At 40.6% G+C, this 20,131-nt stretch overlaps 1 protein-coding gene across 3 annotated transcripts in view; it reads right to left on the bottom strand.

Annotated features, from left to right (window-relative positions):
• The window catches only part of FLNB (filamin B), a 157,174-nt gene that overhangs the window by 73,770 nt on the left and 63,273 nt on the right, over positions 1 to 20,131 (bottom strand). For all 3 annotated transcript variants that reach the window (XM_075183278.1, XM_075183276.1, XM_075183277.1), the window contains exons 2-8: positions 15,465 to 15,713; positions 14,115 to 14,212; positions 12,636 to 12,783; positions 9,034 to 9,152; positions 7,660 to 7,737; positions 4,986 to 5,148; positions 1,419 to 1,619 (exon numbers count right to left, since the gene is read on the bottom strand). In XM_075183278.1, the coding sequence (XP_075039379.1) occupies positions 1,419 to 1,619; positions 4,986 to 5,148; positions 7,660 to 7,737; positions 9,034 to 9,152; positions 12,636 to 12,783; positions 14,115 to 14,212; positions 15,465 to 15,713 (1,056 nt within the window). The remainder of the gene's footprint in view (positions 1 to 1,418; positions 1,620 to 4,985; positions 5,149 to 7,659; positions 7,738 to 9,033; positions 9,153 to 12,635; positions 12,784 to 14,114; positions 14,213 to 15,464; positions 15,714 to 20,131) is intronic.

Below are 20,131 nucleotides of genomic sequence, written 5' to 3'. Positions count from 1 at the left end.
ATGGATATTTTTTGGCTCTTGGGCTTCGACTGGTTGGCCACCCCTGTTCTACAATATCACCTTTCCCTGACTGGGAGCAGACATTATGGTTTCTCTCAACGTGAGCAGTACCGTGCAAGTTAATTTCATAGCGTGATGTGGGGAGGACATGTACGGAAATGTGAGAGTGGGAAGTGACTAACATCAGAGTCTCTCGGCATACCTTCACATTTACAAGTGCAAAATAAGTACTAGGTAGGCCCCGCCCCCTCAAGGTCACATCCATCCATTTTCTTGTAGTCCAGACAAGTATGAGGAGAACTAATCTGGACAATGCCACAAAAAGCAATACCATTGGGAGGTAAAACAACGTTTTAAACAACATATTTTGAGGTTTAGATCCACTAGTTGCATTAAATATTCTAATTGGTCTACCCATTGTCAGACATGGAATAACATCTCAGGTGATTTGTTGTGGGGTGAACATGTGACATTTTGTACTGTAAGACACAAGTGGTGGGGGGGAGAGATGAACACAACAGAAGCAGAAGTCCGAGTAATACAACATCCTGCATAGTCTTACCAACCCTGGCCTGAACTCAACTATGAGGCTTAAGAAGTGACGTCCATTATCCCACAAGAGTAGAGGAGATCGGAATTGGGGAGATCTAGAAGCGCAGCAGGAAGGAGGAAGCAGATGAGAGCAAAGCAGAAGAAAGCAGAACAGAAATGTCTGAACAGAGCAAGAAGCCATTTATCAAATCATTTTACATGCTGGAAAATATTGCAAAACTAAACAATTCTGGATAGATCCCAGGAAGCGAAAGTCAAACAAGTTACATTCAGAAAATCATTTCCATTTCGGACATAAATCACTACAAGTTCAGGCAAACTTGTTTCTTTCTTCATCTTTACAAGTCGCTCCACATAAAAAGTTGCATAAAAAGTTACATATAAAAGACAATTAAGGCAAATAAATAATTTGGTTTCTAGCCAAATGAACAAGTAGGACCATGTGGTCCGATGCCAAAGTCGTCCACAGTTCTGGACACCGGTAAAGGTTGGTTCTGCGGGCATAAAATCTCTTAGATTTTATTTGACAGTATACAGGCAGCATAGAACATGTTAAATTTATCTGATTGGATATGGTGCGATAGTCGTCCAATCAGCTGCATTGACAGCTGCTCAGTTCAACCTGTATACTTTCAAAGTTTTCAAGGCTCTTATGCCTTGAAAACCACCCAGTACCACTAGTAACTGGTACATGTATCTTCCCATGGTTCTATTAGTTGGGAAGAGCAGGAGGGGATAAATACAAAAAGTAATTTTTATGAAGGCATGTAATGCTCGGTTTTATATAATATGAAAAAGAAAAATATAATCCATACAAATTAAATCTCCATAATAGAATTTGGGATATTGCAAAGCCTGGTGCTTACCTTCCCCAACATTGACTGCATAAGGACTTCTGGGCGTGGCTTCTCCGCCAAAGTTGATGCCGACGACGTGAGGTCCGGCTTTTACTGGTTTGTAGGTACAGCGGTATACGCAATTTCCTTTATCTTCCAGGGCAATGTCAACAGTATTATTCCTCCCCTGAGGGTCTATCACCTCTACGCCAATATCCCCGATTCCTGCCCCTAATGTGAATACACAAAGGAACAGATCTTTACCTCAGATGTTACCATGGCTTAGGGGGTTATATTCAATTATGTGCGACGTGCCACCGAGCATCGTGGTTGTGCCCATTTCTGGGCACTATCAAATATCCTTTCAATGTACAGTATATGTCTATGTATATGATACAGAACTCTCAAACACTTTTGAAGTATTAAATAACTGTAGAAATCAGTTTGATGATTGGCTTACAACAGGCACACTACATTAACCAACAAATTAGATTACAAAAAAAAAAGAAAAGAAATAAAGTTCACACAGATATGTTCAGCAACCACAATAAGGATTTTACATAACATTAGACAAAGGACAGAATACACAGACATATAAAACAAACAGATCTATTTTAGATTATATGACAAAACACACCGACTTCTCATCGGTTTCACTGCTTATCATCATTTATTCATATAGCAGCAATCATATTACACAACGCTGTACAGAGACTATATCATTTACATCAGTCACTGCCCCGCTGCAGCTTACATTATAAACATTATAAATTACCTCCCTCATACACAAAGCTGTAACCGGAAATGTTAGCACCTGGGTAAAGAAAGGAAAATTGTCGCCCCCTAGCCCTAAATTATAATGAAACCAAAACTAAAATATTCCTTATCCTGTGCCCCCTCATCTGCTTTGCGCTCTGGGCGGCGGCCCCTCCCGCACACCTCAAGTTACGGGCCCTGCTCACACACAGACTAAGGTACATTTTGTCAGAAGCCAATTAACCCAACATGTTTTTGGACTGTTTGTGTGAAATTTGGTTAGATAGGGTCTTGGTTGGAATCGAACCCACGACCCAGCACTGTGAGGCAGCAATGTTAACCAATATGCGACAGTGCTGCCCAGTTTATTTTGGGGTGGGGGGTTTGGTTTTTCCAAAGGTAAATTGTATCTTTACATTTCCATAATAGGTTTTTAGATTTACAAATAACTTCTATGGGGAAAAGTCCTGATAGAACTATGACAGAGGCTGGATCTCTAGAGGATATTTTAATGTACATAAACAGTATCTAATGCAGCTACAATTAGTAACACAGTAAGGTGAGGGGGATAAGGAGTGCACAGAACATTTCTCTAAGTGTTTCATGCTATTTTACTTTATTTTAAATCTAGTAGAAGCTATTTGTGTGTCAGCCGGCGGGGACACTGAAGGAAGCCTCTGCTTCCATCTGCAGAGCTCGCACCAGAAGGCACGCGCAGTGTTTTCCTTGGCTCAGGAACGCTAGTTAGTGTTCAGCGGAATAAGAACATCCTTTGTGTTTTCTGTACTAAAATTAGCCGAGGAGGAGGACCTGACTAATATGTCAAACCAGGCAGCTTTACCGGAGCCATCGCATTAGCTAAACTGAGGAGCATGGAAAGAAAAACACAAACCGATATTAACAAGTGGAATTATTATGACAGAAGTCATTTTCAGTTTGTATGTGGTAGAAATGGTGAATATGGTTAGATGTAGAAGCCTAAATAAGGTACATTGTCAATACATTGGAATACAACAAAATAAGATCCCTCAGACTTTTCTCATACGCATTTTCTGTACCTTGGTTGGTATTTATGATATATCATCATTTAATTATAAAAACACCACCACATGATGCAGCGCTGTACAGGGAAAATTTGCATTGCAAAGCTCTAGGGAATGTGCTGGTGTGAATACAAAATGTTGATCATAAGAATAATAAATGATAATCAGTCCCTGCTCCATTTGAATCAAGTCTAAATTCACACACACGTCCCTTTTTTCCAGCTGCCAATTATGTTTCTAGTAGGCAACTCTACAAATGCCCCCACAACCCATGGTCTGGAGTTGATCTCCTGGCCCCAGCGCTGTGAGGCAGCAATGCTAACTACTTTGCCACCTTTCTGCTCAAATATTCGTACAATATCAAAGTTGGGGTAGCATAAAGAGTGGATTATTTAGTTATGCCTAGTATGGTATTTTTAATAAATTATAACACCCCAACTTGTTTGCCAATGCCTTCAAAACGTTTATTTCAAGAGACAGCCTATCCGCCTCAGACATTTCCTACTCTGTGTAGGCTCCATAGGGTTTGAAGACTCATAAGATACATGAAGACAATAAAGGGATATTTTATGCAGATGTAATACATCAGCTTTAGGAGGCAGGTGTGTTCTCCAGAGTCTGTGACATTTCCTACATGTGGAAGGTCAGCTTGTAATTTAACACACTTCCAGCTTGAGAATCAATGAACTGTCTCTGTGTCATGCAGCCATGGTTAGATAGGAGAAATCACTACAGACTTTTTTCCCTATTGGACTACTTGGCAACGCAAAACATTAGCCTTGAGTGCACTATCCCTCCCTACACGCTCCGTCCTCTACATATCATTTCAAACTATCAGCTGTTTTATTTTCCCCAAACATCCTATTATTGGAAAAACCTACTGGTTAAATACAGTAATGATGTAGGAGTACTGGAGTAAAGGAGGACTCGCACATGGGAAGAAGTGACAACTGGCTCCTGAATGGACAAATGCCCTTGTCAACCAATCAGGAGCTAGCTGTCAATTATAGACGTGAATCTGATCTGTACATTTATCATTACTGAAGAAGCACTGATTAAAGAGCGGGTTCTCAGGGCATCCAAAAGACGTAACAGAACGGGGAAGGGGATCTGTAATAAAAAAACTTGAAATTAAGCCAGATAGGTTATTTCTGTGATACTAAAGCTTTGATACAGAGGTCTGTTTAGTAGAGGCTTTACGTGGTCAACTCTGGTTAGGGTAAGCCTCCAATTTTTGTTAGGCAATAGACACTGTGCACCAGTAATCATAAGGATAAAATAGCTGCATCCTCAGCATGACAGGGGGCAACTAACACACCCCATCTGCTGCATGACAAGGCTGCAACACACTCAGCACCCAACAACCGCCTCTTCCAGCCATTATATAGGGCAGTTATGGACAATAATGTGGTCTTGCAGGACCTCAGAGACAAGTGCTGGGGTGGGGGGGGGGGGGGGAAGGCGAGATACAGGTGCATTGGATTTCCCTTCTAGCCTAAAAGTCGGTCTAAACTATAAACTAAGGCTATATCACTGCCATTTCTAGTAAGGCATTGATTCTCCAGAGCAGGACCTTCTGTATGAACACTTAGAATATGTATATACATTGTATGTTAATAATTCGGTGGAATGCAAAAAGGTAGAACACCTTCAGAAAAAATCCAGATCTTGCTCTCGCAAGCAATGTAGGGGCAAAATATTCCTCCATAGCAAATGCAATACAAATAATGAGAACAGCAGTCCCTTTAGCTTTGAAAAATCAAACAACATAAATGATTATAAAGAGAACAATACACACCTGCTGTATAAATGTCAAAATAAGTGGGTTTATTGGCAATGTTGCCAATTGCTTCCAAGCCAGGCCCTTTAGCTGTCACTTTACTGGCGTCTCCTTGAGCCTTCTCAACGTTCACTTCAAATGGGCTCTTTGAAATGTGCTGACCAGCAAAGAGCACAGTCACCTATAAAACACAACATAAGCTCCATTAGTTTAGGCAACGCGCAGCATCCACATAACTGGGTTTAACTAGCTACAGACTGAAGTGTGGAGTGTTAAAAGATCGACACTGCCATAAAACCGGGGTGGGCTGCGGCCTGCCTTGGCTTGTTATGCGTTACATTTCCCAAACGCGAGAGGCTTCGAGCAGGATCACAGATTTTCTTTTCTTTCAAGACTTGTCTGAGGCTCCAACAAACTTATTAAACAGGAGAATCTTACATCATCATGTACAAGTTAAGTTTTGATTTAATAATGACGGGAAAAACAAAAAAAATGTTCATGGAACCCAAACACAACACAACACATATGGCTTTGGGGAATGGCGAGGTCATAACTGGACTGATTACATCAACAACTTGTTGATGACATCATCCTTGCAACAGCTCCAAAGCTTTAGATAAAATAAGGAATCAAAACATGGATTTCCAAATGGATTTCATAAATGTTCAGTAATACACACATGTATATCTGCCTAATCCCTCGGAATGACCGGTAGACTCTGAAATTTCCGGGGGTCATCCCAGACTCCAGGGAGGGCTGGCCATCTACCACATGCTGCCCCCTTCCAAGTGAAGCGGGCGTGACAGGGCCGCAACTCATGTCATTTGGCTCTGCACCCTATGGGATCTCTCAGAGGGGAGATTGGCAAGTTTGGCTAAGTATCTTGCACAGAACCAAAATCGCTCCACATATTTGTGGGGTTGAATGAAGCATTAACCATAGACTCCAACAACAATGTCCCTCCAATATTCAAATTCTCTGTGGAACGGATGAATACACGCTTGCTTTATCCAACAATAACAATGTTCAAATACTCTGTTGGACATGACATTACCATAGTTTTGTTCAGCCAAAGCAGCATTATTGTCATGAAGACAACTAAAGCTCTAGAACAAATGTCCCTTTAAATCCAGGTTAAAAAATAAATAAAAAATTGACCTTAAACTATTCCCGTTGTCTTACATGTCTATAGGCTGCTCTAACTCTCCAATTCATGCAAGCCTCCAAATCATACAGAAATTAGCCATTTAATGACAGCAATATATAACTTCGCTTAAGAGTCACACACTTGTAGTTTTGAACACTTAATAATGCTAAATCCAGACACTTGGAAAATGTACAGTTTGAGACAAGATTCATCTATTTGATGCTTACAGGGACATTTAATGAGAACATAATTATCGACATTAAAACAGGATAACGGCTGCTCCGCATTTCTGGTGCCAGGATTTATGGAGTCTGTTGCCAAGAAATGAAGTATGTTTTTCTTTAGGCATTTTCATTCTATTTGTTGATTGTATAAACAGTAGTGAGTAGCTAAGGATGTCAGCCATATGAGCGCAGAACTATGCACGGAGTACATTGGAACTATATAAACTGTAGGTTATAGAAAGACAGAGTCATTAAAGGTAGTAAGGCAAATAAAAGTGTAAATCTTCTCTGGGACAAACCATGTTACAATGCAAGGGGGGGAAATTAGTTTATAATTTAGCACGCAAGTTGAATACTGGCTGTTTTTTCATGTAGCACACAAATATTTTATAGCTTTATTTTTACACTGAAATTTAAAGTTTATATAGGACATGTTCTACCAAAACTATAAATCTGTCCCCACATTTTAAATGTACCTCCCCCTCCAATGCAACATGGTTTTGACCAGGTGCAAAGTTACTCCTTTTTTATGCTTTGCTCTCCTTAATGACTCAGGTCCATAGTGTATTTCTTTTGTATGAAGGAACCCAAAGGCCAACACATCTGAAAGTTCAGCAATTGCTTGGTTCACTACAAGAACAATGGAGAATCCATTTAGAACCAGAGAATAAAGTTCTCTCCGTCTCTTTGCTCAAAATGAGTTTGCCGTCTATCCAGTAAGACGGCAACAGTCCACGCTGGAGCAATAGCATAAGGTTTTCTGTTTCAAAATCAAATTTATTTTCACATTATTTTTGTACAAATATTCTAGTAGAGAAGCTCATCCCTCAGTCAGACCACTTGGATGATATTTAATTGTTTAAAAAAAGCCAAGATTGGCTAACGAAATACTGAACCCACAACCCAAAGCATCTTGAAAAACTTAAGACTTCCTGGGCAGAAACGAAGCAACAACTGGTGAATAATGAGTCTCCTCTCTGGTAGGGACCTTATATTGTGTTAATCAGGTCTACAAACAATGGATCTGTGATAAGAGGCAATTCAATAGAATGTTCCTTTAGTGTGTCAGGATTAGAAAACTCAAAATCCTTTCTACTTTACCACCATTACTTACTACAGTCCTCAGGACATACAGACTCAGCGTCAATTAATCTTGTGGAACATATTGCTCTATATAAAGTTATACAAACACGAACTGCCCAGAGACATCTCTCTAAATCTGACCATACACATTCGATGTAAACTGGTTACGATGCAAAATGTATGTTGTCCCCTTCATCCTCAGTTTTAATCAAGTTAAATTGTAACAGACTGCATTTACCTTATGGATCCCGGTCACTTTAGGTACATACTCCACAGAGAAAGTCTTGTTCTTGTCATTGTTTTGTGTAACCTTGGCCTGGGTAAAGAGAGAAATAATTCATAGTAAATAGGCAACTGGCATAATTGGAATACTATACATATTCAGAATAACTGTTTCCCAGGGGGAGGGTCTATTAAGTAGCGAGCCCAATATGGTGATACCTCAACCGGGCAACTCTGTCAACTCCTCCACCACACCAGAGCACCAGGAGCTCTAGATCGGTTTTCTAGATGGAAGGGCGCTAGTCTGAGACCACCCAACGAGGACATGAGACCACCCAATGAGGACATAGGGCAGGATGTGGTCATTTGAGGTGAGGCTGCCACTGTAACTTTAACCTGAGTAATCTGGAAATGATCACGGTCAAAACAGAACTCGTTCTCTACAGTGCAGAATGGAACTGAAAAGCAGACTCACTGCAGCCATTAATAATGGATACATCTCAACTGCTTCAGTTTGAGTTCTTTGCATTTTTTTGTTTAGATTCACATTTAACTTCTATAACGTACAAACTATTTTTATGCAATTCGGTGCAAAATCCCTTAAGTATCGCAGAGAAATGGTGGCATGGTCTTGTTATGTTGGGAAGGGGTTAATCAGAAATGATAAATTATTTTTGTAGTGTATTTTTGTTATTTTAGTTATATTTTTTCTTTTTTTTTTTTCCCAATAATTTTTCTATCATTTGCAATACTGATTTAATGCAAGATATCTTTCACCAAGCATTATATCACTATTTCAAGTAAATTATATTTGTTGAGGTCCAGGAAATAACTCAGATGAGCCCCTAATAAGGCTAGTTAGATTCTAGTGGGTGGTTACATGACCAGGTGTACCTCACGTCCCCAACATGCATGCTTTATTTTACCGATTGCATCACAAGGAACTGAACCAAAAAGGTCCCGACAAAGTGCCGTGGTACTAGAGCAGTGTTGGCTAACCTGTGACACTCCAGGTGTTGTGAAACTACAAGTCCCAGCATGCTCTGCCAATATATAGTAGCTTATTGCTGGAAGGGTATGCTGGGACTTGTAGTTTCACAACACCTGGAGTGTCACAGGTTAGCCAACACTGCACTAGAGGCTGGAGCAGCCTATTCACATGCCAGCAGCGGGCGAGTACAGTACTGCCACCAGAACATTTATGTCTATGCAGCGCAAACATGATGCAGACATCTCTTCGGAGGTCAGAATCAGCTTGAATACATAATAGCAGGGGTAGTCTAGATATGTCACTCTAGTAGACAACGAGCTCAACGTTTAGTTTTTGCACAATCACTAAAAACCATGGGCTTGAAGTTTCTGCAAGAAAGTGCACAACAAGAACACAAACCTCTTCCCGTGTTCCTTCAGGATCCTCTACAAAGACCAGAACCTCCCCTTGTCCAGCACTGATAGTCTCCACAGTGAACGGTGCTGGCCTTTTCACCATGTTCCCAGTGGGGTCCACGCCTGTAACAATATTAAATAGAAAATGACATACAACTTCTTAATGGCACAAAACATTGACATACTTAACGCTTTCGGTTTAACATAAGCAAGATGAACATCCACATTCTGGCTTGTATTGGTGAACCTGTGCTGCAGATTAGTCACACACCGATGTAAGATTCCTGAGCTTTCAGAATTTTCTCCAACAATCATAATCAGCTGTTTATATAGCACCACTATGATCGAAGCGCTGTACAGAGGACTCATTCACATCAGTCCCTGCCCCATTGGAGCTTACAGTCTAAATTCCCTAACATACACACAGACCGAGAGAGACTAAAGTGAATTTAAAGAAGCCAATTAACCTAATGTATGGAGTGTGGGAGATAACCGGAGCACCCGGAGGAAACCCACGCAAACACGGGGAGAACATACAAATTCCACACAGATAAGGCCATGGTCGGGAATAACAATCTTCTTAAACATTTGTTAAATTGAGGTATTATGCAGGGTGTGGTTGTCACGCTTCATTTTACATTCACCCTAGTGTAGCAGGTTTAAGTCTTGTTGTCAGACACCCCCAGTTTTGTACTCTTGTTTTTTATCAGCTGACTAAGCAACAACCTGACAGACTATAGAAAAATGAATAACTAGTAGCAATAATTCTATAGCATAACATCACCACAGTTTCTGCTGGGTCTATTACCTACATAGTGGGACTTATTCATACTCTCCAATATTTCGTAACAAATCCCGGCCTGGGGCAGTTTCTTATTGAGCAACGGAAAGTAAGTGTTGCATTAAGAAAAGAGGACACTAAACCTAATGAAAAGGACATTACATCATACTATACATCTGCTGTATATTGAATAATCAATACATTTCATTTGGCACAACTTACAAGATAAGAGACTATTCTCAACTGTAACAAATAACTAAATCCTGGTCAGGGGAGTGATGCTGTTGGACAATACTAAATCCAGGATACGGTGTAGGACAAAATCATCATGGGACTTATCCAAAACCTGGCACAGCAAATTAAAACTCAGGACAGGTGGGAACGGTACATATCCCCGATATATATATTCCTTGTCTGTCTAGACAAAAATGCTTTTTTATTGAAATATGTTGCCATAAAGAGTTGTTAATGATGTATTAGTAAGAAAGGGCCATACACCACACCAGGGGCAGGCTGGGCTGGGGGGCAGGGAGGAAACTGCCCCCCGGGCCGGCCCATAGTGGGCTACCTACATTATTTTTCCTTTAAAATAGGATGCTCAGTCGAGTTGTGCCTCCGGGCCAAATATTGCCAGCCCTCCCCTGCACCACACTTTCTGTTAAAGCTGATCCTGATTCTTTTGACAGGATTGGTGGCAGAACTTTGAAAATTGGGATATTGCCAGAGTGCAGCATATGATTGCTATGAGCAGCTCACAACCAACCATGATGTCCTCTATGGCGGAATCCAATTCAAGCTATTCATCACAAACCTCTCCCCCCGATACATCTCTGACATTGTCACAAGTTACTCTACCTCACTCCCTCTTACTTTGCTCTCCTTACTATTTGCTCCCTCAACCTTGTTTTGTTTTTTTCAGGGGACGGTGATGTAGCACAGCCACGTCCCCGCTTCGCTCTGATTGGACCTCATGGCCGACATGCATAGGTATGTAGTGTGCTGCTAGGGGGGAGGAGACTTCACCGATCACCCTACACCCCCCCCCCCCCCCTTCCGTTGATCCGCCACTGCACCTGTACGAAACTTCACAAACTCACTTTCAAGCGCTCTGTCAACCCCCCACCCCCCCTCTTTAATATAGCCTATAATAACCCCACCAGGTACTTCTCCCTCTGGGAACAACCAGCTAACATCCTGTCCCTCTAGCACCTATTGCTAGGTCTGGCCAACATGTGGCTCTCCAGATGTTGTGAAACTACAAGTCCCAGCATGCCCTGCTAGCAATTAGCCGACTATGTGCTGGCAGAGCATGCTGGGGTTTGTAGTTTCACAGCAAGCAGCACAGGTTGGCTAGGCCTGTTAATGTATGAGCATTACCCTCACACTGTAGATTGTAAACTCTCTCAAGCAGGGCCCGCCCTCTACCCTCTGTCTCATGTATGCACCTTCTCATATTTCTATGTGAGATTTGTTTGTTGTTACACCGACTGTCTGGCACTGCAGAGGTTGTTGCGCCATGAACGATAAAGATGACATGCTCCTTTAAATCGATGCACGCTGAAATTATGACAGGAAAATAGATCCCCCTCTCCCCAAACAAGCTAGTTAATGATGCTTCAGAATGTATAAAACAAAATATCATTATGGTTTAATGATGGAGGGTGTGTCAACGACATTCACACCGTCTCCTCACCGCGCCTTTGTGCCTTTGTCTGTGGAACATAAAACTTTCACCTCAGGATTAGGGAGATACCGAGCGTAACCCTTACCTAAGATGATAATTTCTGGTCTTGCCCAACACTAATATAATACTATAAATGACATGACTGCTTCAAGCATACCTTGGTAAATACAGACCTTGCAGACTGGATTCATGTGCAGATGTGTCATCCCCATATAAAAGCACATGTGCTTAACACAACCTAGTACGGACTGTTGTAGTTGCTTGGGAGCCAAAATCAGAAAACAATTCTAAATTTTTTGTCCTAAACTGCTGTGATTGGAAGATTTTTATCATTTTATAAAAGCTTAAGGATACAGCAACAAGTTACATAGACAGCCAAACATCAGTAAGCAGGATATGGGTACAGAATATCAGGGCATCCATCTAAAACCTACAAAGTGGTAGCTATGCCAACAGCAAGGATCCTGGTAGTGACCCGACATTGAGGGACTACTTAACTAGAGGATCATGGGAAGAATTTCTGCAGGCCAGGGAGCTTTTAGCATGGTTACATACCCAAATAAATAGATAACTGTTGTAGATTTAATGCTGGCAGACTTAATTGGACTGTGGTAATGGGAGACAATGTAAATGGAGATTACACCCATTCTTGATATACTTTACAAAGAGTTTCGGAGCAACTCCTGAATATAAAATGTCTTTCTATGGCGCAGAGAAGTACATTGACCATTCCTGTGCAGTCCACTGAAAGCCTTAGACTTGCGGTTGGCGACACCAACCGTACACAACAACGGAATCGGTAGAGAACTTTTGTATGCTGTGCAGACATGGACAGAGGCCAGTTCTCTTCAATACACCGGTTTTGTGCCGGCCAGTGTCCATCTGTACAGTAGAAAGTCCTTTTTACACCACTAAGATATCTCCTTTCTCTCGTTCACATATTGCTACCAATGGATGTTCCACCAGGGAAGGGTGGGAAACAAGTAAATATAGTTGAAATTCACATTTGCAAGTCAACCAACAAACAAGACACAGCGTGTAGCTAGTGCTTGATATACTACTGGTGGCGATGCTGCCACTCACAGTTCATCCCACGGCACGGTTATTTACATTCCGCTGGTAGCGAGGGGGAAGCGCTTACCTCGGCCATAGGCTCTCGCTTTTTTAGGGTTCAGTTTGGGCTTCAGAGGGGCTCCAGGTTTCAGTTTAGCTTTTGGGAACTGTGACAGGTACGTCATCACGGAGTGTTCATCTACATCTGGGTGAATGATCTCTTCTGGGGCGATCACCTGCAAACATGGAAAAGTGTTTTAATGAAAGACCACTTATTTCTCCATACACAGGAAGACACGAGACCTGCTTAATAAAGGGGTACAACCATCTCCCACATGCCGTTATATTATTAGATACCCTATGTGCGTTGGTCCTAACACGACACAGTAAATACTGCAGGCATACAGAATAGATATGTAATTACAACTAAAGCTGGGTACACACTACAGTGTTTTCAGCCGATTATCGGGCCAAATCACCCAATAATCGAGTGTTCGGCCCAATATGGCAGTGTGTACAGTCCAACGATGAACGAGGATCGTTCCAAATAACATAGTATCGTTTCATTTGATTATGCAACCGGACTAACTGCACTGATAACACGGAGTGTACTTTAAAACAGCCAATCACATATCAGATTTGACTGATCAAGTGCAAGATTGACAAATGTAAAATTATTACCATGTTTTTAAAATCTTTAGTGTGTATAACTCATTGAGGGAAAACTATAAGACACGTTATACCAGGATGTTCTAGCAAGCAGGCAAAAATAAAATCATCATCATCCAATTCCTAGGCAATACCAACTTTTGCACTTAAATCTCACAATACACATAGCTGTAATTTTTTTTTTAAAAAAAAGGAGCACAGGCCAACAGCCCTCACTCCAAATAAATAAAATACATAATATAAACACAGTCATATTTCATGGATTTTGTGGCAGAGTAGAACTTGTATACACCCATTGCTGGGAAATTTCTTATTAAAGCGTTGTAGCAGAGAACTGGTTCAGAAAGCCATTACAAGCTTATCGGTGGCTCAGTTGCTTTTGCCATCTATGAGAAATTGTTTCTAACTGATGACGCGTATAGGTTTTATACACAGTATTAAGCAGATCGTGTACGTTCTTTGCACAAAATTAAAAATAAATATATTTTTTAAAAAGGATTCCTGCCTAGAAAAAAAAAAAAAAAAAAGGACAAATTACTCAGAGCCCAGGATTTTTATACAGAGCCATCTGATGCTCAGGCGTCGTTAATACCGCCCTAAGTCTTTTGGGTCTTTAAAGGGGATTTACTCCGATTAATATCAATTGTTCTGAAGAGATTATGAATCACGCCTTATAAAGATATATGACTCAAGGTTTCATTGTCAATCTCTTACTTTGATACAGTACTGTTTTTTTGCTGCGTTAATTTACTGCTTTGTAAGTAAGGAATGGAGGGCAATTTAAGGGCAATTTAAGGCCAATATAAAACAAGTGAACAACCCCCCCCCCCCCCCCCCTCCAAAAAAAATATATATCAACTTAAAAATAGCCCAATCGATTTTACAAACGCTTTATTACCTGAGGGACTCCCAGCCAGTCATCCGCTTGTTGCATGGCCTCCCGAGCATTGTCAACTGGCTTCTTGGGGTCCCACGTCTCCCAGTCTGGGCACAAACCTGAAGAGAGAGATCACTCTAATTGGATGCGGTCTTCAAAAAAAAAACATTTACACTTTTTAAGCTGCCCACATGCATGGATAAGGATGAGGCCACAGACAAGACAAAAAAAAAAAAAAAAAAAAAAAAAATCTAAAAATCATTCGGTGCAGTGCGGCTTCTCAGCCTCAGCACTGAAAGAACGGATACCGGGGAAAATTATAGTTCTGTCTTGTTTAAACGTTAAGAGTTATGTTCACCTGGTCTGACTATATTGCTACCCATTCAGTTGTAACCTCCTCTCCTAGGTCTCAATAGAGCTCCTCCCTGTTCAACTTTGACTCATTAAACATGGGATCATCAGTATGCCCCCTCGACTTCTCTGCTAGTGCACCCTCTGGTGACGTCTCCCATCTCCCCTCCTTTCCTCTTCCCTGTAGGTTGTGATTCCCCGTTATGTCTTTTTGGTTTGATGTATATTTGTCTTTGATACCTGATGTTTATATCCATCATCTAAATTGCCATTGTCTGTATACTTGTTTTTGTTATCTCTGAAAAATGCAATAAAAACCCTGTTAAAAAACAAACCGTTAAGAGTTAGAGAGCATCATCTGTAACCACTTGTGTGGCTATGAACTCCTAGATCAGCTATTGCCAACATCTCTGCGTATAAAGCTATCAATGCCAAGGTGTTTGACTCTTTAGTGACATATAGTTAAAAAGACAAAATGACTGCAGTGAATATGGTTTACAGTCATTTCCATTGTAAAGAGAGCAGAGAAATAAAATATTATATTATTAACAATATTATTAATAATAATAATATTACATTATATTCTAAAGGTCTTTAAAATGACCAGTACGAGTACAGGATCCATTATCTAGAATTTGGAACAGGATGCCTAAAACGTCCTAAATTGCATTTAAAAATTAATCTGATTTCCCGACCGGATTCTATCCTTCTTAAACCGCTTAGCAGGTCCCTAATGGAGACAGTACTGGGAACAAGCACATTGTGCTCATGTCTGTGTGTATGAATAGTTCGCCACACTGCAGCAATAACTTTTTTCAGGTTTTCAGATAAGATCCAATGCCTACGTGAGGGTAGAAATTAAGCCTATGAGCAGAGCCAATTACTAAGGAGGATGCTCCAATCTACCAGGCAAGATAGGTTTAAGTAGAAAGACAGAAATTGTCAGTTTCAAACCCAGATCTCTTTAGGGTCACACTGACGATAACCCTACACAGTAACTAAAAGCAGACATATAATTACCTGGAGCACAGCTGTCAACCAGGGCACCCAGGGCTTTTCCATCGTGCCAGTTGTTGCTGAAATTGGTGATCGGCAAGTCAGGGATTTTGTTCTGAATCCAGCCCAGAAGCCTTTGTTTTGGGGTTTGATTTTTGGTCTCCTCGTCGCCCTCATTTTCCCATACTGGCATAGAGATGGAGTAGTGTAGGATGAGGGTCCAGATGAGACCCAGGATCAGTTTCAGGTTTCCATCCACAATAGCTTTGCTGTCTGAAGATAGAATACAGCAGGTTAGGGGACATCATCACCATTTATTTATATAGCGCCACTGATTCCGCAGCGCTGTACAGAGAACTCACTCACATCAGTCCCTGCCCCATTGGAGCTTACAGTCTAAATTCCCTAACACACATACACACAGAAGGGTCAATTTTGATAGCAGCCAATTAACCTACCAGTATGTTTTTGGAGTGTGGGAGGAAACCAGAGCACCCAGAGGAAACCCACGCAAACACGGGGAGAACAAACTCTACACAGATAAGGCCATGGTCAGGAATTATAATTATAATATATATATATAAAAAAAAAATTCTTTCAACGGGCCAATTGACAGGCAGACAACAATCTTTAAGTGATTTCTATTATTTATAGGAAAATCAGAGTAGATCCTACAGGTCCATGATTGCAATTTTCTTACATTTCCAATAACATCCTCAGGCCTCAAAAAGAGCCTGTGTACTGAATAAATATTCATTACAACGCAGCCAATCAACAGCCTGGAAACGAGTGACAATCCTAATCTACAAGACGCCCTCTATAAAACCTACCAATAATATTCATAAATATATTTGATGGGACTAGAGAGGTTTCACGTTCTATGTGGATTTTCTATACAGCCAAGTGCAAGCTACTGTCCTCAGCTATTGTCTGCAAAACGTGGCTGCATTATCCTGACACGAGATTACTGACCAGAAGATTGTTGTGCATAGGAAAAAAAATTCTCCCCACATTAACGCTTCATCTCCAGTGTTTGCTATATATTATACATAGAGTACCTGGGTGTGGAGTTGTTGTTTTTTTAGACCAGAGAACATTGGAAATAAAGCGTTATTAATTGCATGGCGGGGGAATGGAGGAGTGTTACTAGGCCAAGCAGTTGATGTCTAAGTATATATAATATTCTTGAATAGTGTTCATGTAGTTTGCCATTATTAAAGTTGGAACCATTACCATAAACATGGAACACTCCAAAAACAGTCCATTTGTTTCTTGACGTGTTACCTTTTTGCCCCAATAAAGTATTTGAAACAGTTAGTATGCATCAGAAACTTAAGACACATTTATGTTTCTTAAGTTCTCAAAGTAACCAAATACCCTAATTAAACAGCCTGTGTGTCAGTAATATACAGCACGCAATTACACTAATCAGCCTGTGTCAGTAACACGCAGAAAACAATTACACTAATCAGTCCGTGTCAGTAACACACTGAGAACACGTGTCAAGCAATACTATTTCTATCCATGAAATTGATTTGACAAGAGACATAAAAACAAGATTACAGTTAATCCTGAGAGATGATGCTATAGATTTGACATGGAGCCACATACACCATGCATTGCAGGGCTGCATTACACGATTACCCAACAGAGGAATAAACATTAACATTGCAATACACATACTACAACAACAACAACCACAAACAACAACAAAAAGGTCTATACAGCCCACCACAGTATCTAGTATTGCAAACGAAGATTACATTATCAGTGTTTGGTTGGATGGGTACGAGTTACTTCCCACTGGAGGGTTTGGTAAGACTTCCAGGAATACAGCCCTACATTAATGTGGTGTTTTCCCAACTTGTATCCACAAGGATAACTGCGTTATGAGACGTATATTTCACCACACCCTTCTTTATCATCTTACCGATATTCCTTTTCCCTAATGATTATTTCCATAGCATTAGTATTGTCCCTAGTGTATTAAGGTAGGAAAGCCTAAGAGGATTAGTTACAGTAGACCTACAGAGTCACCTGACAGTGACGTCACTACAAGAACCATACGGTGCATTTATCACAAGCCAAGTCCAATTGTTTCTATAAGGTATTTTTAGCAGCATACTTCCAAACTTACTACTCACTACTACTTTTACAATTAACTCCAACCATTGTTGGCAAAAAAAATAAATTCTCTGTGCTATGCTTAGAAATCCATATTATGGGGTAAGAAATAAAAAACAAAAAGTCAAATAGAAAGACACTTACAAAAAAACCTCTATCCTAGACAACAAGTTCTATTCTTTAATAAAAATAACATATTTTATCTTAAACCCTTTTTGTGCTGTGCCGACTAAGAATAATCCCACCGCCGATACCAAGTTTAGGAAAAAAGAGACATCAGATGACCAGTAGACTCAGGAGAATGTCTGCAACAACTGGATCTAAGTAAGAACAAGTACTTTTTGTCCCAAACAACCAATCAATCTCCTTTTATTGAGCAGTGTAACCCTCACTGGTTCTAACTTTATGAAAAATAAAATAAACCTATTATACTAAAACATAAATCAACGAGGATCATATTTGTAACAGAAAACAGGGTTTTCATTGTGTAAAACAGCAGACCACTCAGAAAGAGAGTCTTTTATTTATATAAGTTTATCCAAACCAGAATGTTCATTTACATTGCCTTTGTCAGTTGTAATAACCATAATAAAAGTTCTCTAATCAACTGCAGCAACATAAATCATGTTGCCCCTATACTAGAAGGTGCCAAGTCATGGCCAGATCTCGCTGCCAAGCCCCCAACCTCCTCCTGTAATTTAAGAAGTGAATGGCAGTGGCACCGACAATGCCAAGAGGAAATCAGCGGACTCTGAACAGAGACTGAAGGCTAGATTTACTAAGCTGCGGGTTTGAAAAAGTGGGGATGTTGCCTATAGCAACCAATCAGATTCTAGCTGTCATTTTGTAGAAGTTACTAAATAAATGAAAGCTAGAATCTGATTGGTTGCTATAGGCAACATCCCCACTTTTTCAAACCTGCAGCTTAGTAAATCTAGCTCTGAGTGTTTCATTAGAAGGCCACTAAGAAAAAGAAAAAAAAAAAAACAAATACACCACCATGCAATTTATAAAACAGACATATATCCCAGTGCCAACAGAGCAGATTTTCATAATCTCCCCGTAGAATAGGTGCATTAATCATTGGATGAGTTAAGCGAGACATGGGAAAGATCTTGCAGTCATTACTCTCAGGGGCTTGGAGACACCTATTACATTATAATGGTAACATTTACCAAATTATTAATGATGTACACATGTGAAAATTCATATATCTAGAGACCTATCTCTGTAGCTTTCCCTCATCTTTCTGATAGCACTGTACATGCCCTGACAACAGACAATCACTCCCTCTAGAATTCGATCTGTTCACATTTTTGTTTGCGAACACACTCATTCTTGCAAATCATGGTCACATGCAACAACTTTTAAAGGATCTGGTCATTTAGTTATGCAATGCATTTACACACAGCTATTTAGATCTAGAGCGCATGTACAGTGAAGGATAGTTTGACTTGAAATTCTGAAACCACTCTGGAATTCCCTCCTACAACAAGATTTTTCCCCTAAACTACAAATACCCAAGAGTTCCCTGAAAACTCACTTCTTCAGGCAAGGTTATCCAATCCCCAGCCACCTTGTAAACCTCCATATCCAAGCTTACCAGATATGCCACCCCTGTACACAGCTCACTTATACTTGCATATATTCTCTTTCTACACTCACACAACCCTCTGATCTCCAAATAAACATTGCTGTGTGTCTGAATCAAATACTCCACTAAGTACTTTTCCTCAATAAAATCAGACTGGACCAGCATGTGGCAGTTAATCTCATTCATCAAACTTCCGTTTTCCTATAGACTGTAAGCCATAGTCGCCTACTCTCCCGGAATATTCAGGAGACTCCAGAATTTTTGGGAGTTCTCCAAGACTCCCAAGAAAGCAGGCAAACCTCCCGGATCCAGCTATCTCCGTTGGTGAAGTGGGTGGGGCAGGGCTTAACGCGTCATCTTGGCCCGCCTCCTGCAGCATTTGGCCAAAATGCTCACCCTTTGACAGGGGGTGGGGCCTGACGACGCAATTCACATGGCCACGCCCCCTCAATGGACCCCCTCTGAGACAGCTTGTTTGAAAAGTCGGCAAGTATGCCAAAAGCTTGCAAGCAGGATGGTCTTGCCTCTGCAAGCCAATACTCAGGCTTGTCTTAGATGTTTGTTCTCTATTGTAACCCTTAACTCTGCTCTCCAGCTCCTTGTCTCCTCCGTGAGGTCCTCCTGCCCTTCTTCCCCTCTAGCTACACCGCTGGGGGCTCTCACCTCTCATCTAGCTGTACATTGAGCTTCCGAGTTACTGTGCTTTTTGTTAACTGTGCCGTCTCACCCTGTATCGTGTTTCTGTCTGTCCCTGTACGGCGCTACGGATACCTAGTGGCGCCTTATAAATAAAAATTAATAATAATAATAATAATAATAATAATAAATAATAATATAAAGTGCTGCAGAATATGCTGGGGCCAAATAAGTGTTTATATTAATAATAAATAATATTTGTAATAGATTTCATCACCTAGGCATGACCATGATGAGTTTTAAACAACAAATGATCATACTGTAAAACAAAATTGAT

The sequence above is a fragment of the Mixophyes fleayi genome, chromosome 8 (assembly GCF_038048845.1).
Source record: "Mixophyes fleayi isolate aMixFle1 chromosome 8, aMixFle1.hap1, whole genome shotgun sequence".
Lineage (NCBI taxonomy): Eukaryota > Metazoa > Chordata > Amphibia > Anura > Limnodynastidae > Mixophyes > Mixophyes fleayi.
This window is presented reverse-complemented; position numbering and strand designations above follow the sequence as displayed.